Raw genomic sequence first — 18,872 nt, 5'->3', positions numbered from 1 at the left:
CCAAGTAAAAAAATATATATGTTAGTGTCGCTAATGTGTTTTTAAGTAGAAAAAATTAATTCTAAAAGCTAAATTTAATATATATATTTAATAGAAAAATTAAGGATCATATATTTAATAGAAAAAAATGATAAAAACTATGCATATTTAATCGAGAGGATAAACTTACTAATAAAAATGTTTGAGGGTTAAAAAAAAAAGACTCAACAATTAACAACAGTTTATATTACTGAATTTTGTCACCAAGTCTTATAATTACATATCATTGAAAATATATTTTCTTAACAATCCCTTAAATTTGAATTAAGATACTAATCTAGGTTGCCAACCTTCTTAATTACCATCTAGCTAGAATATATTTTCTTAATAATCCCTTACCTTCTTAATTACCATCTAGAATATTTTCTTAATAATCCCTTACCTTCTTAATTACCATATACGAAAATAATTTCAAGTTTTTTTTAAAAAAATTCCGTATCACTTGGTTTTTTATTCACTTTCAGTATGTATTCCTAGAATGGTATGCATATTATTTAAGGTATTTTCCTTATATATGTGTGTATCTATGAAGAGCTTTGTTCTTCCTACCTAAAAGATGAACTGACGCGCTCCACTGCTGTAAGCTATCTAGTCGCTGTTACCTTGTACAAACCTATCTGGAGAGAGAGGCTGAAGAGACGCAATTAGTACGAGGGAACAGAGGCGGTGGTGTTAGTGTTAAATCTAACCAGCAAAGCAGCATGCTATATCTGTACGGAAAGCAAATCTCACCATAAAAATAAATAAATAAAAAAAGTCCCGTTTAAATATTTTCACTTTATGAGTGCTTTACTCAAATGGAAATAGCTAAAAAAAAAAGAAGAAGAAAGATATAGTTTTATATGTCCTTGCATTCTCCTTTGAGCCTTTTTTCTGCTTAACCAACTGGAGAGAATTGAACAGTGTGACTTCTTGCTTGGCCATAAAAGGAATCTTTCTTTTTCCTGCAACCAAGCTTAAGAAGATCTCTCTGTTAACCTCCTTTTCCTTTCCTATCTCGAAACATCACTGGTGGGCTTGACTTTGGTTTTCTGTGAGGTGTCAACAGCACCAGAAGAAAGACAACATAGAAATAGGTAAGAAGAACTGAAACCAAAGATTTCTTACCAATCCTTGCAAGCTCACTCATTTCTTACAAACTTCAGTGTCAGCTTGAGTTCTTGGCATTACCAGCTAGGGTTGTTTTAGATTGTTCAAGATTCTTGGCTTAATCTGGCAAAACTTTTCTCTTCCTGTTCTTTTTCCTTGTTTTATCACTGAGTGAGCTTCTCTACATTTCTATTTACAGAAATGCTCGGTGCTGTACTAATTATTTTTTCTTCAGTTTCTTTTTTAAAATTTTCCTTTCGCTTTTATTAAAGCGAGTTGATTTTCTTTTGTTAATTTTCCATGTACATGTAAATCCTCTTAGTAAATTTGGTTGTGTTGTGATTGTACTTTTTTCCCTTTTCTTTTGTGGTTGATGGTGGCTTGATAATTTCCTGTAATTAAAGATCCGTTCTTGATTTCTTGCTATCATGATCCAGTAGTATTATCCATTAATGTCACTCAAACGATTCAATTGATGTACGTTTTAAGGTAAAGGTAGTGGCTAGATTTTCTTTTTTTCTTTTTTTTTTCTTTTTTTTTCTTTTTTTCAACATTCTATCTTCTTCTTCTTCTTCTTCTTGTTTGTAAAAAAATCTGTTTATATTTTATTTTAAAAAATATAATACGTTTGCGTGGATATAAGTAAACAAAATTTTGATTTGCTTGTAAATATACTTGTTGAGGTTGTTTGATGCATGCCTTTTCTCATTTTATGTCAAGGGTATTTGATTTTTCTCTCTGTAAACATTGATAAGGCCCTCCATTAATGATATATACCATTAGGTCTATGGTTTTGGTGCTCAGCCTCTCGATCTCTTTCTCTTAGAAATTTTATTTTTATCAGCATGTGGTTAATTATCTTGGTTGATTTTGCATGAAGGGTGAGCTGAATTTGTTTCTTGGGGAAGATGACTCGCAAGAAAATCCCGATCAAGAAGATAGACAACACAACTGCAAGGCAAGTCAGTTTCTCAAAGAGGAGAAGAGGGCTCTTCAAGAAAGCTTGCGAGCTCTCAATTCTATGTGATGCTGAGATTGCTCTCATGGTGTTTTCTGCAACTGGAAAGTTTTTTGAGTACTCAAACTCAAGGTTCTGCTCCCTTTCTCTTTCTTATTATTTTCTACTTTATGATATACCATATATATTATGTCATCTGTGAGCTCATTGATCAACCTAGGATACATTAACCACGGTTTCTTTTGAACCCAAGTACCCAACAAAGTTGAAAAAAGAAGAGAATGGCTGAAATAGATGTGCAATAGAATCTTTTGGTTTCTGTGAGCAAAATAATATTTTTCGAGGAGAGGAACATAGGGAGAAGTTGGTACTGATATGAAGGTTTTGATGTTATTGCTGCCACTTATTGCTAGTTCAAACCCTTTTTCAAGGACATGACACATCCACTTGTGTCTTTCTTAATGCTGGTGTTGAAACTTGAATTGCTTGTGGTCTAGGCTATGTTTCTGGAGCGTACCGCATGGTGCCTTATAGTAAAGTATCAATTTGATGTTTTTGTTGCGGTCCATAACGTCCGGTACCACCGCAAAAACAAACAGGCTTGTACGCCTATAACTTCTATTTTGAACCAAAAAGACTTGCACTTCTGCCATTAGAGATCAAAGCCACTACTTTTATTAAGTTGGATTTGCTATCCTTTATGCCCCCAGAAACACTACCTAGTCTAAGGATGTGCTCATAAAATATAGGGATAGACAACTACACAATGCAAGGCCTTCATACCCTAGAAAACTCAAGGGCAAAATTTGAAACCTCAATACCCCTAGCTAATAGTACAACCTGAATCTATTCTTTGTACAGACCATTGATTGCAATTGCTCCGAAATGATGTGTGAGCTCTTAAGTTGAAGTGACTTGTATCATAGTGTTCATGTATAGAAACTCTCTTCACCATCTTCGCTTAATTTGTACTATACTGCTATAGTTGCCTAACATGCACTAGCTCATGACAAATAGTTTTTCTGTCTATCAATAGAGTCATGAAACCATTTCCTTGTTTTTGTGGCTTGGAGGTAGGAGGTATCTTGTGCTAAGGTAACATATACAAACTGTATTAATTACATGTAAGGTTTGCAGGGAACAAAATCAAAATCGAAATAGCCAGTCTTCTGTCAATTAGTAAATAGTAACCTAACTGGTATTGAATTGATCAGGAGTGGTCACTTGCTTACATTAACCCTAGACACTGCCTTTTCTTCTCCTTCTCCCAGCATTTAGTTACAAGAACAAATGATCATCTGTTGACTGGTTTGGGAGAGCCTAGCTTTAGTCCTACTTACTCTCAGGAAATCTATATGATCATAAGGTCAACTGCAGCCAGCATTTATTAAGGAAACAAATTAAGAAGAAGAAGAAGAAGAAGAAGAAGAAGCATATATAGGTTTCTTCTTTTCTTGCAATGTTTAAATTCAACTGTACTGGTGCTAGAGTTCTATCTTCTTCACAAAAAAATATTGAGTTTCAACCTCTTGTTTATAACAAAGAAAAAAAAAAACCCCTTGAATTGGTAGCACAAATGCACCCATGTTCCTCCTGCCTCAAGAAGTCTCAGGGTCGAGTTTTTGTAATAAAAGAAGAAACTTTAACCTAAAAGGGAAGTTATCTAGCACTGGGAAATAATAACAAGACTGCTCACCACTCTATAATCCATCCAATTAAATTAAGTCCCTTTTGCTAATTGATAATCATGTATTAAAATTAATGTGTCTTCTTTTTCAATTTTTACATATCGTTTTCATGTCTTCAAATCACAGAGCAACATCAACTATGACCGTCATAAACCCTAGAAGAGTAATATATAGAGTCGACAATGAATCATTCATCACATAGGCTCTTAACAACACTGAGAGGGAAGGTAAAACCAGTATACAACCATAGCCCTGATGAAGAAAAAACCACGTTCTTTCAGAGCATCTTGTTTCTTAATATGTTCTGCGTACAGTATTTTTACGTCCCTGCAGAATAAAAATGTGTTTTGCTCAAAATTTGCTTTTACTATAAAGACATTCATATAGATGCTTGACACTTTCATATAGATGTGGTAATAAATTACCAGCTGGACGAGATTAATTTCCTGCTGGTTCACTTACATTCAATCTCCTGCTCCCATCATGTGGTGATATTACAGATGAATATGGTTTTAAGATCTACACAGACTTTACGTGTTTATAGAAAATTAATCTTCAAGTGTAAGGATTTTGATTGAAATATCATTTGAGGAGGAAAATCTTAGGCTTCACTGTTACTAATTTTGATTGAAACTATTTGTTATATCAGAAAGATCCCAAGGGAGAAAAGTTTATTTTTAGAAAAAAAATTTTCATAAAAAAATTAAAATAACATGTTTATTGCATATACATTTTTCATAATAGAAAATAAGGACTTTATTTGGATTAAATTGAAAATATTAGAAGGAATGATCATAAAACATTAGCCAAACAAAACAAGTTCTTTAATTATTTTTATAATAGAGAATTTAAAAAATAATTATTTTGATGTTTTCTATTTTTCTGAAAAAAGTAGAGAATTATAAAACACATTTCTAAAAAAAAAAAAAAAATTCATTCCCAGTTGTTGCATTTTCTTTGGTATTCTATTCCTTAAAATTTCTTTTTTTAGAAACTAAATTTTTTTTCACAAATAAACACAATCTATGTGTTTGTGGTGAGGTTATATATGAAACATGTATAGTATTCAAAATAAAGTATTTTACCAAAGTGTTCCAATTCATTCACAAAAAATAAAACTCTAAAAACATTTATAACATAAAATCATTTTTGTGTTTCTAGTAAAAAGATTGTATCTGATTAAAGAAAAAAGTTGGTTTAACTAAGATCTTTTTTTTTTTTTAATAGTTGAGGATTTAATATTAATGGCAAACTAGCCCAATATTGATAAGATTGAATGATAAGATTAAAAAATTAATCAATTACAAAAAGAACACTATTGAATGGTCATAGGATTAAAAAATAAATCAATTATAAAAAGAACATAAAAAAATGACTCGTGTCAATCTCTAAAACTCATGACCCAAGTCATCAGACCAAAATATCTTTAGAGGAAAAAAAACTTGATTTAACTAGAGTTAACCTGCTAAATCCATCACTTTATTTATGAGACAGATAATCCCATAAAAAACAAATCAAAACAAATTATGAAAATAAGTCAATTGGATTAACCAACCAAACCCATGATTTGAGTCATGAGATGAAAATAACCCAATTAAAAACAAATCCAATATTAAAGGACCTGTGACTCGAGTCATGAGATCAAGATAATCTCTTGAGAAAAGAATTAAAAAATGACTTAATTTAACCAAGGTTAAATATAACAAAACTTGCAACCTTGATCGTGAGATCAAGATTTCTTCATAGAAATCAAATCAAAACAAATTATGAAGCTCAATTCTTAATTGATCAAGTGTTGAATGATGAAATTAGAAAAAAATCAATTAAAAAAAACACAAAAAACAACTCGAGTCAACTTGGGTTAACTTGTTAAGCATTATTCTTGTTCATGAGTGAGAGAATAATATAAATTATATCTTGAGACCTCATTTAATAGCTTAAACTATTGGGTTGGGATGATTCTTTGACAATGAGGTCAAAATAACATAATAGAAAATAAATAAAATAAATCACGAAGGCTAATTCTCAATTAATCCAATATTAAAATATGAAATTGAAAAAAAAGTTAATTAAAAAAACCCCTGAGTAAACCAGGTTAATTTACCAAAAAAAGTTACATGTCATGAAAGTGTGATATCTCAGTAAAAAAAAAATCAAATATTAAATGATAAATTTAAAAAAAAAACATTGAATGAAAAAAAGAAAAAGAAAAAACAAAGCACTATTCCAATGAATATGCTTTGTGAGGAGGGGTATAGTAAAGCCTCATCCTCTTTTATTTTATAGTTAATGAGAAAATTTAAACTTCTAAATCTTATAAGAGATTATTATCAATTTTTTTTTTTAAAAAATGAGATTAAGTGGAGTTTTTTTTTTAATTTATGTTTTAAAAATTAAGAAAATGTAAGAATTTGTAGCCTTCTCTTTGTTTTCCTTTTCATTTCTCCCCTCAAAAGGTAAGGTTTGTATGATCTATATTGTATGAGATATTAAACGGAGTCAACAAAAAAATTAACCTTTTTTGAGAAAACTACAAAATACTTGCGTCCTATTAACTTGTTGACAATGTGCATCTTAACTTTTTCAATGTCATCCTTGTTGCCAGATGTTGGTATATGAAAGGGTCTTGTATATATTCAACACTCCAATATATTATTATTTAATGAAATTGTGCGTACATTGAAAAAGGGAGTAAACTAGTTGAAAAGATGGATACTTTTTAATTAAATAAAAATTGAAAATCAATATAGAAAAATGTTTAAATCACTAAATAAGAATTTGACTTGAAAGGTTGATATTTGCACCAGTAATTATATTTGCAGTCACGATAGATCACTGTATATAAGATAATATTTGAATGTATCATGTTTTGAAAGGGTTTAACTTTCATTATTTTTTCTCATATATGTGATATCTAACTCTAAATTTTCTTATTATTAGAAAGTTTTTAGGGTTCATAATATGCTCACAGACCAAAATAACAAGAAGAAAGATTAGAGGTTTGTGTGACTAAAAAAATACTTTATTTTCTAAAAAAATAAGTTCAAAACTATCCTATATAGGAAATTATGATTTGAAATTTTGCTCTCACCTAATAAAGTAATTTTTTGATTTAAAACTATTCTATATAAGAATATTTTCTTGGTTAAAGAGGGACAACAAGCATATGTAATGAAAGTTTGTATCTTTAAGGATGGATTCAAGGAGTAGATATTTAAGGGTTGAACCATAATGTTTTTATCTTTTAGTGGCAAGTGTGTATAAAACTCATGAATTTTTATAAAAAAAATCCATAAAAGTTGAAGGATTTCCTTGAACTTTGAGGTGTTGTAATCCTACCACACCCTTTCTCTACTCCCACACACTCACATTGTCAATTAAGGATATAAAAATTGTGATTTCTTATGAATCTTCCAGTTTAGTATAAAAAATTTCGGGTTTCTAAGGAGAAAGTGGATTCAATCTTGGTAGGCACCAGTTGGCACAAGAACACCAATATTCTAACCATCAAATAAGAAGAATGATAAAGATTTTGTAGATTTTGTTGCTGTTAGAATGTTGTAATAAAGTAGGGTTATCTTTTTTCTTTGTTCAACAGGAGATTCGTTGAGTCTTAGGTTATATGGTAAGAGTAATCATCTCCAATTACATATTAATAACTAAATAAATGAGAATTATCAACACTTGAACATGTTTCACGAAGCTACCTGCATAAGTTCCGAAATCATAAAAAGTAAAAAAAAATAATCGAGTAGGATTTTGATTGAATATTTAAGTGTTAAAATGTAATGTTTATAACTGGCATTGTTGATTGGGCTGGTTCAGTAGAGTGGGATTTGGATAAGCGCCTGTACACTGTCCTAGGTTGGGTGTGCCATCAAAGGAGAGCCTCAAGGGTAATCTCACGACCAGATGAGCGAAATACCCGGTTTTATAGTAAAAAGATCTGCTAGCTATGGAGCTTCTTCCATACAGCCATCGGAATATCTGCCTCGACATCGCATTCCCTTATTCCCGCGAGGGTGGATTTGGATCTCTTTCTTTGGAAAATTTTTATCTTTTAGAGGCAAAAGCTGATGAATTTTTATAATACTCCTATAAAAGTTAAAGGATTGTTCTTTGAACTTTGAGATGTCATTATCCTACCAACCTCCATCTCCACTCCTACGCTCATGTTGTCATTTGGGATACAAAGATATGTAATTTCTCATGAATATTCTAGTTTAATATAAAAGAGGTTTAGCTAGTTTTTAAGAAGAAAGTGGATACAAGAACACTAGTTTGTAATAAAATAGAATTTTCTTCTTGTTTTTTTTTGGTTCATCGAGAGGTCTATGGAGTCTTAGGCTATATAATGAAAGTATTCATCTCCAATTACATAATAATAACCACATAAATTAGAATTACTTGCACTTAAAAAGATGCTTCACGAAGCTACCAGATATACAATCACTTAAGTATAGGATTATCTTCTTGGATATTCGGATATACTATGAAATAATTTGCTTTGCGATGAAAAGGCTGATTTCTCGCATAATACAATATTTTTTGGAGTTTTCTAGCTTTTGTTCTTGAGATTCTTTTGTGATTAGATCCTCTTGTTATTCTACTGTTCCAAATTGTTTAAGATTTAAGTAGCTTAAGATCATAATATATCCTTCCTGTATGAGAAGTGTTTCTATAGTTTTGTTGATACAATACCTTCTTTGATCTTCCTGATGTTACTTTATACAGATCTAGATTTTAATATTATACATTTCTTCATTTAAACAGGTCTAGATTAGTTTAACATGATTTGAGCTTTTGATAGGGTAATAAATCTTTGTAACGATAAGGATAGTTCTCTAGTGACCAATATGATATTAGGGTTCGTTATTGTTAAATCAAGTTATCACCCTAAGCTTCTTTATATATATATAGGGTTTGTTATTGGTGTTCTATTTGACATTAGGGTTTATTGAATATTTGGTACCTGGGAAACAATTGTGATTGGAGGCTGCTCGTAAAGGTTTTAGCCAATATCAGTGATGTATTCTCTATCAAACAAAAGGTTTTATCAATTCATCATATAATTTGGTTGTTTTAAGATTTATAAATTAGGGTGTTTTGGTGTGTGTATGTCGAGAGATCATGGATTCTACTTCCTTCTCCTGACATTTTATGGCTAGTTCTTGCTGCTTCTTGGTTTCTGCTGTTTCTGTCTCCTTTTTGCTGTTGTTAGGTCATCCTTTCTCAGATTCTTCTGCTTTCTGGCTCCTGCAATCTTCATCTGTGTCTTTGCATAGCTGCTGTTTGGTCTTGTGTTCAGTTACCTCTCCTGTTTTTTTATCAAAACTTCAATGGCGAATCTGAGCACTTTGTGTCCCTATTAATTTCTGCTGGTGCAATTCTGGTTTTATTGTGGCTTTCATGCAATGACTGTTGCTGTTGAAAATCTGTCCAATCTTCTTCATTTTCTGTTTGGATCTTGTTTGCTCGTCAGGTTTTGCCAAGTTTCTGGGTAGGCCCATCTTTTTTAGGTTTGGTGGTTTGTTGTTGTAATAGTAGCAGCATTTTTTTCTAGAGGTTTACTGTTGCCATAGAAGTAGCAAATTTTCTACCCTTCCTCTCAGGTTGATTGTTTCTTTACATCTTGGTGAGTCCTTTTGGGAAGAATCATAGCTGCTAGCAATTACAAGTGATCCTGGAAACATCCCACCATTGCCACTGTTTTTAGCTAGTTTTTGCCTATTCCTGGACATGAAAATTCAAGAAATGATTTGCTCTACCTTTTGTTCTTGAAGCATTGGGCAAGTGATAGAAAGGCGTAATCTGCATCCCAAAAACCTTGACAAATTTAGTCAACCATCGGTTGAGCTTCAGGTAATTAGTTTTTATACTGTAGCTTATCAAGTTATATTGAATTTGAAACCCACATCAAGATTATATATATATATATATATATATATATATATATATATATATATATATATATATATATATATATATTCCTTTTCGCTCTTGCTGATTAATATTGGATTGGTGAGTAAATTATCTGATAAGTGCGTGGCTACCTTTTCATAACATTGTTTTTCCTCTTCTTTCACTCAAAAACTTTGAATTAGGTTCAAGCATCTAACTTTATAAATTCCTTAAGATACCATGGTCATGTATTAATAAAGGCAATATTCGTTTCGTCCTTTTAGCTTGATAGTGCTGTGCATGCCATGTTGAACAAGGAAATAGCAGAGAAAACCCGTGAACTGAGGTAAAATCTCAGGATCAATAACTTGTTGCCGCAATAGATCACATTCCAATTTGCAATGCTGATACATATGATGATCCACTGATGACAGGCGAACAAGGGGAGAAGACCTGCAGGGACTGAACATGGAAGAATTAGAAAAATTAGAAAAATTAATTGAAGGAAGCTTGTGTCGTGTCATGGAAACAAAGGTAATTCATGCAGCACTCTTGTCTTGTCTTAATTCTTGTAGATAGTTCTGTCCTGTATATATACGCGGAAGACTTTGTTCAGTACCTCACACACATGTTTCAACTACTTCAATGTGTTTCAGGGAGAAAAAATTCTAAAGGAGGTCGATGCTCTCAAGTCCAAGGTCACTTCACTACTTTTAACAATGAGAAAAAATAAAATATTCATGCAAAGTTTGTGAAAATTACTGTACATGAAGCCCCATATGATTATCATGATCAGTACTCTCTGTGATGCAATTTTCCTTATTTTTGGTTAATTTGCAGGAGCAGCAATTAATAGAAGAGAACCAGCGATTGACGCAGAGAGTGAGACTATGAGACCTATTATTAATTTTGAGCTCCTCCTTGTTACTCCCTCTCACTTTGAGTTCATATTTTATTCGGCAGTTAATGAATTTATCAAAGGGACAAGGGCATTTGCTCGAACAAGGCCAGTCATCAGATTCTATGGTGACCAATATCAGCAGCAACTCAGCTTATCCTCGTCAGGACTACGACAACTCTTGTTCTTTTCTTACACTGGGGTAGGCTCGCTTGTTACACTCATTTTTCTTGCATGGTAGAGTGTAAATCAATGTCAAATAGTCTCTTGGTATTCAGGAAATTAACCAGTAGTCTGAATGCAACTCCGAAATTGTCTTGCAGGTTACCTTTTCCTGATTGAATCCGAAAGATGGAGGATTTTCCAACAAAATTTAATGGATTTGCAGTCGTTATATTTTTCAAATAAAACCTTCATCTTGGCTTGTACGTGGTTAATATTTGCTTGTTGATTCAAGAAATTCACAGGTTTTAAGATACAGATCATGTGTGGTTGTGTATATATGCATTTATGAATCAAGGGTTCCCATATTTCCTTAAGGTAAAGGAAATGAGGTGGAGCTGTTGAAACATGTAGTAATATATACGAATTTAGCTTGAGTTGAAGCTGCCATGCCATGTCTTGCTTAATTTTATTTCAATTTCAGTGGGGGAGAGGACAGGAATATGCATCCACAAGACTTTTTATCAGTGAGATTCTTTGCATTTATGCCCTATTTTGAAAGCAAGCAGAAGATAATCTTTAACTGCTAAAGGTGATGATGAGGAGAATAAAGAACATTAGTGTTATACTGAGAATGCATTCCTTGAGACCGGTTCCTGGAATAGTCACATCATACTCTTCATCCATGGTAACAAAATCCAACTTAGAAACAAACCCTTTTGAAGATTTGATAGATACGAGGAAGGAATGAAGAGATTATTATTATTTTTTTTACAAATTAAGGAGAAATATTGGAGATAATGAAAAAAGAAAGGTCAAGTTTTTTATAAATATATTTGTTTGTTTGATTTAGAGCAAGTCTGTAGTGGGAATCAACAATAATAACGCATAAAGAAACATTAAACGGGTGATTATTAAAAACCAAGTTTATATTTGTCAATAGTAACTACACAAATCTCTATATCAACTCTATAATGTGTACTCTATAAATTAAAGGCTGCACTTTTAATGTGTACTCATATTTAAAAGCATATGATTTGTAAATTCAACTCTATAATGGGTTTGTTTATGCTTTTATTGAAAAATATTTTCTATTTTTTTTAATCTTTTTTTGATTGCAAGGACTTTGAGCAAAACCTTAGGGGTATTAATTTGTTCAAGATGAATTTATTTATTTTATATTTTTATATTTTGAAATTAAACCTTTTCCACTAACAAAGAAAAGGAAGCCACTCTTCAATTTTATGAGATTTTGAAAATGAAGCCACTTTTCCATTAATAAAGATTTATGTTGTGTTTGTTTCTCGGAAACTGGTTTTTGAAAAACCACTTTTCAAACTTTCATGTGTTTGTTTGTCATTAGGAAAGTTGATCAACGGAAAATACTTTCTAGTCAAAGAAAAATTTGGCTCGGTTTCCAGGAAAGTGTTTTCCTTTTATTTTAGGCGGAAAACACTTTTTGGAAGTTGTGAAAAATTTAGATATGTCATATTATTTATTGATTATATCAAATTTGGTCCTCAAACTTTTGATTGTTATATATATATATATTTTGTTTTGATTATTTGTTTTTCAATTTCATCCCTTAGAATTTAATTTTTATAATTATTATTTGCTTTTCCCTTATCATTTTTTAATTGAAATTTTTTATCCATCAAATTTGGTCCTCATTCTTATGATTGTTACTTATTTTATTTGAAATAATTTATGAAATGTTAATTATTATTATTTTAATTTCTTCATCTTTTAATTTTTTTATTTTTTAGATTTGATCTCTATTATTTTGATTATTATTTATTTTATTTAAGATAATTTATGAAATTATTTTTTTTTCAATTTCATTCTCATTCAACTTTTTAATTTGTAAGATTTGTTTGTCATTATTTTAATAAACTTGAAGAAAATAAAACATTAATAAGTTATTTTTCAGTTCATTTTTCATGATATAACCAAAGACTGGAAAGTGTTTTCCATTACACTACCAAACATCGGAAAATAATTCACTTTCCCGGAATTTACTTTTCAAAAGAAAACTATTTTCCAGCAAACAAACGGGGCCTTAATATTAAAAAGTTCAAATGTTAATTTTGTAAATTTTTTCAAGGTTTTATTGATAAAAAATATTTTAATAATTTTTTTAATATATTTTTCTCTACAAGAGTGTTTTGTAATTACCCCTAAGTTCATCCAGATAAAAATAAAGAAATTTATTCTGTGAACCTGCTAAAAAAATAAAGAAATTTATCCAGATCGAAAAAAAAAAAAAAAAAGCTTTTCATTAGTCAACCTGCTAAAAACTAGTCTTCTCCTATCAAAAGCCGTGCAATAAAAAAACTCACAATCCCGTTACGTACAAATCATGCGCTTCAAAATTATTTATTTTTAATTTTTATTCTTTTTCATTTATTTCTCTCTATTTTTTTCCCCCACTTAGAAACCTTCCATCACTGGTTATGTTGCTGGTGGAGAAAGTTTCAACTCCAAATCTACGTTTTGATCTCCTCCATCACTGCTCAAAAAGTCGGTTTATTGTTCATAATAAATTCATAAGCATATAATTTCACAAAATGTTGATTGTAGCATTAAGAACCTTTATCACAATTCAAATCACTACAAAATTCAATCCATAAAAAAATAAAGAATTATTTATTGTCCCAAAAAAAATTCTTTTCCACAACAATTCAACTTGTCTTTTAGCGAAAAATTTAATTAAAAACTTGAGTTTTCATTTCTTTATGCAATGATCTTGATTTAGGTTTTCAAAGTAAAATTTATTTGGGTAAAACAAAATTTCATAGAGATAAGCTAGTATACAAAACATAAAATTTAAAATTTTATTGTGCTCAGGTTGTAATTAGTGGTATTCTAGTAGTAGTTATTCAATGAAACATTCTTTGAAGAAAAAGACTAGCACATGTGGGAGATAAAATAAAATTTATGATCCATAAAAAATAATAAAAATATCTCCATATATTATTTCTCTCTCCTACTTGTATTTATTAATTTTCATAGAGCGGATCTATTGAATAATTAATATAATCAAGATATTCTTATCACTTTTAGTGAGCTATGAATTTTTTTATCTCCCCCCTTGTGTTTGTGTTTTTCTTCAAAATGAATTTCATTGAGTTACTAATATGATGTCATGCTTGAGCACCGTAAAATCTCTTGAAATAAAATATTAAAAGAGAAAACACTAAAAAAATATTGTTTTTCCTGCAAACTAGAGAGATTAACATCCCACGTTAAATTAGGTTAAAAGAAAATATAATGTCTAGAAATGCATGTTGGCACATGGTAACGTACATTTCCTAACGATTCCCTGGTTTTTGGTAATCACCCGTTTAATGTTTCTTTGTGCGTTATTGTTGTTGATTCCCACTAAAGACTTGCTCTAAATCAAACAAACAAAAATATTTATAGAAAACTTGACCTTTCTCTTTTCATTATCTCCAATATTTCTCCTTATTATGTAAAAAAATAATAATAATCTCTTCATTCCTTCCTTGTATCTATCAAATCTTCAAAAGGGTTTGTTTCTAAGTTGGATTTTGTTACCATGGATGAAGAGTATGATGTGATTGTTCTAGGAACCGGTCTCAAGGAATGCATTCTCAATGGTCTTTTTTGTTTTTTGTTGATGGACTCAAAGTAATTCTCTTTTTTTTTTATTTAAAAAAAAAGGTCTTTGTTATTATAAACGCATAACACTAATGTTTTAAGGTTATGGCTAGTAACATTTGGATGCTAAGTAATTTTTTATCTTTGTGATAAAATCAATATCTTGCATTTGAAGTAATGTGTAGTTACTATTGACAAATATGAATTTGGGATTGAATTCTGTTTTCAATAGGCTGAAGAACAAGAAATACTCTACTATTTATAGCTTCAGAATTTATGAACTATGAGGATGAAAAAAAAAATAAAATGTGTTTTGATATTTTTTAAATTGATCTCATCTTTTGAATTTATTAAGTTTTTTTATTTATTTGTGATGCCACATAATCAGGAAATATCTATTTTTTGTGTGATTTTTTTTGGTCTTTTTCTTTGTTTTTGTTCTTGCATTTCATGTTTATAATTTAGATTTGATGGAAATGTATCAATAGTTAAATGTGTGGGTGTTCTATTTATAATTTATAAAATTATTCTCTAATATTTGAAGGTATAAAGGGTTGTCAATTGTTCTCATTGTACTCTCCATCGATGAACGTTGAAACACATTAGATTTTGGGAGTCTTGGGGTTTGAAAAAAGCATGTGTTTTTCCTTAAGTTATCTATATAATTTAGTTTGAATTAATATTTTGATTTTTCTTTAATAATCCAATTGAATCTTCGTTTGAAACAGGTACTGCATATGGACCGTAATGACTATTATGAAGGAGAATCAACATTTCTTAATCTTAATCAGATATTCTCTTATGTTCATGTTATAAAATACTTTTGATTTTCTTGTCTACTATCTTTTCAAAAATTTTATTTGGTTTTTTCCCTAACCCTCTTCATTATTGTAGTTATGGAAGTGTTTCAGAGGGAGCAACCAGCCTCCGGAGAGCCTAGGTGCAAGTAAGGAGTACAATATTGACATGATACCTAAGGTAGCTTGTATGGAATTTTATGATCTCGTTGTTAATTGATAACATGCAGTAAGTGTTTACATTGTTTTTTTTTTTTTTCAATTTGTTATTCTAGTTTATTATCGCCAATGATGGTTTGGTTCGTATTCTGATACACACATATGTTACCAAGTGTCTCAATTTTAAGTCTGTTGATGGTACTTTTGTGTACAATAAAGGGAAGGTAGAGCACATTTGCGTAATATAAAATCTAGAACAAAAAATATTATTGTTTAGTGAAAAAATAAAAGAATTAATTTTGATTTTCAGATCCATAAAGTTCCAGCAACTGATATAGAAGCACTAAAATTGCCATTGATGGGATTGTTTGAGAAATGTCGTGCTCGAAAGTTTTTCATTTATGTCCAAGATTACGAGGACAATGATCCCAAGTCTTATGAGGGTCTGGACTTGACCAAAGTTACAGCAAGAGAGGTTATCGCGTATATGTTTGATTAACATTTCTCTTTAATTTATAGAAATTTCAGTCTAGTTTAAGATCACATCATCTATTGATTAAACACTTGAATGAATTCATTCACCTTAATGTATATTTTGTGTTCTTGAGAGCTAGCTGATCAAATTTTAACTATTAGATTAATGCTTGTTAATCATGTTTCATGTAGAAAATATGGTCTAAAAAATGATATGATTAACTTTATCGGCCATGCACTAGCTCTTCATCTTGATGATAATTACTTGGATTAGCCAGCTTTGGATTTTGTGAAGAGAGTGAAGGTGCACTTGCAATTTATTGAAATCTTGTTCTCTTATTGTCTTTGATGGTTAAAAAAAAAAGTAATTTTAAAGTTATTCTGTTGTATTTTTCGTAAAGCTTTATGCAAAGTCATTGGCACGTTTCCAAAGAGGATCACCTTATATCTATCCACTCTATGGACTAGTAGAATTACCTCAGGTTTGTTTAAGTCCATGGTGTTTTTACAGAGTTAAGGGGTGAATATAAGTTGCTCTAATATGTCTTGGTATTTTGTCAGTCATTTGCACGCTTAAGTGCAATATATGGTGGCACTTACATACTCAACAAGCCAGAATATAAGGTAAAATTGCGATAACAACTTGTATCCATAACTTCTTCTTTAGCATATGAATCTGTGATTCTTGATATGTTGCTTGCTCTCTGTTGTCAAACTACTTGATTCTCATAAGTCTTGTTATATATTAACAGATAGAGTTCGACAAAAATAGAAAAGTCATTGGCGTGATTTCTGAAGGAGAAACTACTAGATGCAAGAAAGTTGTTTGTAACTCATCCTATTTGCCAAACAAGGTAGCATTAAACAATTTCGAGATCAGTCTCTTGCTTCACTGTATTCGTTTGCTAAAATGGGCATTAACTATGTTAATCACCTTTTATCTGTCATTGTTGTAATGCCATATGTCAAGAAAATTGGAATGGTTGCTCATGCTATTTATATAATGAGCCATCGTATTCCTGACACTAGTGATTCTCACTCTGCGCAAGTTATTCTGCCACAGAAGTAACTTTGATGCAAATCAGACATTTACGTTTACTTTTATTTGTGCAGATAAAACCCTAAAGGCTCTCATATAAGCCTTCAAATGCATATTACAATGCCCTTTGATCAACTGCATGTTTTTAAATGCATTATTAAGATGGATAGAAAAGAAATGGTTAAAATTTGTGGTCTTGATATATTCAATTCTGGATATATTTGAAGATTTGTTTGTAAACTTTCACATTGCTTCTCCAGGTACCTCTTCTGTTGTTCATATGCTCACAATATTGCTCCAAAAAGAAAATACATTACTTTTGTTTCAACTGAAACTGAGATAGATAACCCTGAGACAGAACTGAAGCTAGGAATTGACTTGCTTAGTCTAGTAAATAAGATTTTCTATGATATTTAAGACAAATATGTGCCTGCAAACAATGAGGAAGATGACAATTGCTTCATTTATACTGTAAGTTATAAGTCTACATGCCATTTATACATGTATTCTCTTACCCTTGTGATAAAATTGACTGGAGTTTTCATCTACATAGCAATTATAGATTCTTATAGAGTAGCTCAAAAGGGAAACCTTTTTCAAGTCTCCCTGTAACTCTACTAACAAGCTTGTGGTCTAGCTTTCTAAATTCCACCTTTTCCCTAAATAATTCAACAGTATTGATTAAGATCTTAATATGATCTTTGCAGAGCTATGACACAACGACTCACTTTGAGACCACAGTACAAGATGTGATTGCCATGTACAGTAAGATAACTGGAAAGGTAAGTGTCTTAGAATTCTTGAGTTGAATTATAGAGAACAATATTTTTTTTTAATTTTGGTCGAGATATGTATTTGACAATATTAAGAGTCTTTGTGCTTAAATAATTACAATTTTCCTTGATGAACAATTACCAAGATCAATGCTTAGCATTAAGATTGAGGAACAATTAGCAAGGTAAATACATGGCATGAAGATTAAAATGGTTTAGAAAGAGAGAGAGAATTGTATTGACATACTATTTTCATAGCTGAAAAATATAGACAATCTAGAACTAGGCTGGTCCTTTAGTATAGATCACTTTAGCTCCTTTTGGTATTGTGTTTCAAATGAGATTGGGTAAAATTTGAAATTTGTTTCTTAAAATTTTTAAATGTTTTTGGATTTTTTTGATGTGCTGATATCAAAAATTATTTTTAAAAAATAATAAATATTATTTTGAAGCATTTCCGAGTGAAAAATACTTTGAAAAGCAACCGCTGCCACACTTTCAAACACCCTCTTGGTCTTGACCAACCTATGCAAAAACTATAATTAAAGATATTAAGATACAAAGTAATAATTTAGGTTATTTTCAGATGTATAAACCTTGCTTCTATGCAGCAATCAACTTACAATCTGGTTTTTGTTTTGATACAAACTTTTGATCTCTCTGTGGACTTGAGTGTTGTAAGTGCTACTGCTGAATAAACATATTTTTTTTACTTTGCTCAAACAATGTTAATGAATTAGAATCTAAATCATCAAATATGAGTTCCTATCAAAGTAAAATATTGTTCTGATTTATGTCCGAATTTTCTTAATCTATGCTTATGTATCTTTAATTCTCTAAGCAGAATTGCACCGATACTTCATTTTGAACTTTGAAGGCTTTAACCCCCCCTTTTTTTTCTGTAACTTTATTTATATATAGCATATATGGCATGGTTTGCGTATAAATTGAGCGCATGATCTAGAATTTGTTGGAGAGATTTACATACAAAGTCTATAATTTTTTGTCAAACTTTCTTTGCTCATGGATATTCCATTGTTAATATCTTAAATTATGATATCAATCCAAACATTTAAATTGGTAAATGAAATATCAAAATCTAAACTCATGATCACTTGGTTAACAAGGTTCAAAAGTTTAAATAATTATATACGATCCCAAAATATGATTTATATTATTCTCGAACACAATAAGCCTAGCCTAACAGGTCGATTCGATGATATGTCGATTCGGAGCTTGGCCTTGAAAGGCTTTCCTTTTAAACTTTTTTGAAC

General features: G+C 30.6%; 1 protein-coding gene and 1 pseudogene across 1 annotated transcript; both read left to right on the top strand.

Moving 5' to 3' along the window:
* The first annotated feature begins 965 nt into the window (after nucleotides 1-965).
* LOC18107036 (MADS-box protein JOINTLESS) lies at nucleotides 966-11,178 on the top strand. Its single transcript, XM_006372955.3, has 9 exons — nucleotides 966-1,115; nucleotides 2,009-2,218; nucleotides 9,558-9,636; nucleotides 9,960-10,021; nucleotides 10,110-10,209; nucleotides 10,332-10,373; nucleotides 10,516-10,557; nucleotides 10,639-10,775; nucleotides 10,897-11,178. Exons 2-9 carry the CDS (start codon nucleotides 2,037-2,039, stop codon nucleotides 10,913-10,915), a joined length of 663 nt encoding a protein of 220 aa, XP_006373017.2. The 5' UTR covers nucleotides 966-1,115; nucleotides 2,009-2,036; the 3' UTR covers nucleotides 10,916-11,178.
* A 3,116-nt stretch (nucleotides 11,179-14,294) lies between these two features.
* On the top strand, nucleotides 14,295-18,296 carry LOC18107035 (guanosine nucleotide diphosphate dissociation inhibitor At5g09550-like; annotated as a pseudogene).
* The last annotated feature ends 576 nt before the right edge of the window (nucleotides 18,297-18,872 follow it).

Source organism: Populus trichocarpa, chromosome 17 (genome assembly GCF_000002775.5).
Source record: "Populus trichocarpa isolate Nisqually-1 chromosome 17, P.trichocarpa_v4.1, whole genome shotgun sequence".
NCBI lineage: Eukaryota > Viridiplantae > Streptophyta > Magnoliopsida > Malpighiales > Salicaceae > Populus > Populus trichocarpa.
The sequence above is the reverse complement of the archived record's forward strand: the minus strand, read 5'-3'. Positions and strand labels throughout refer to the sequence as shown.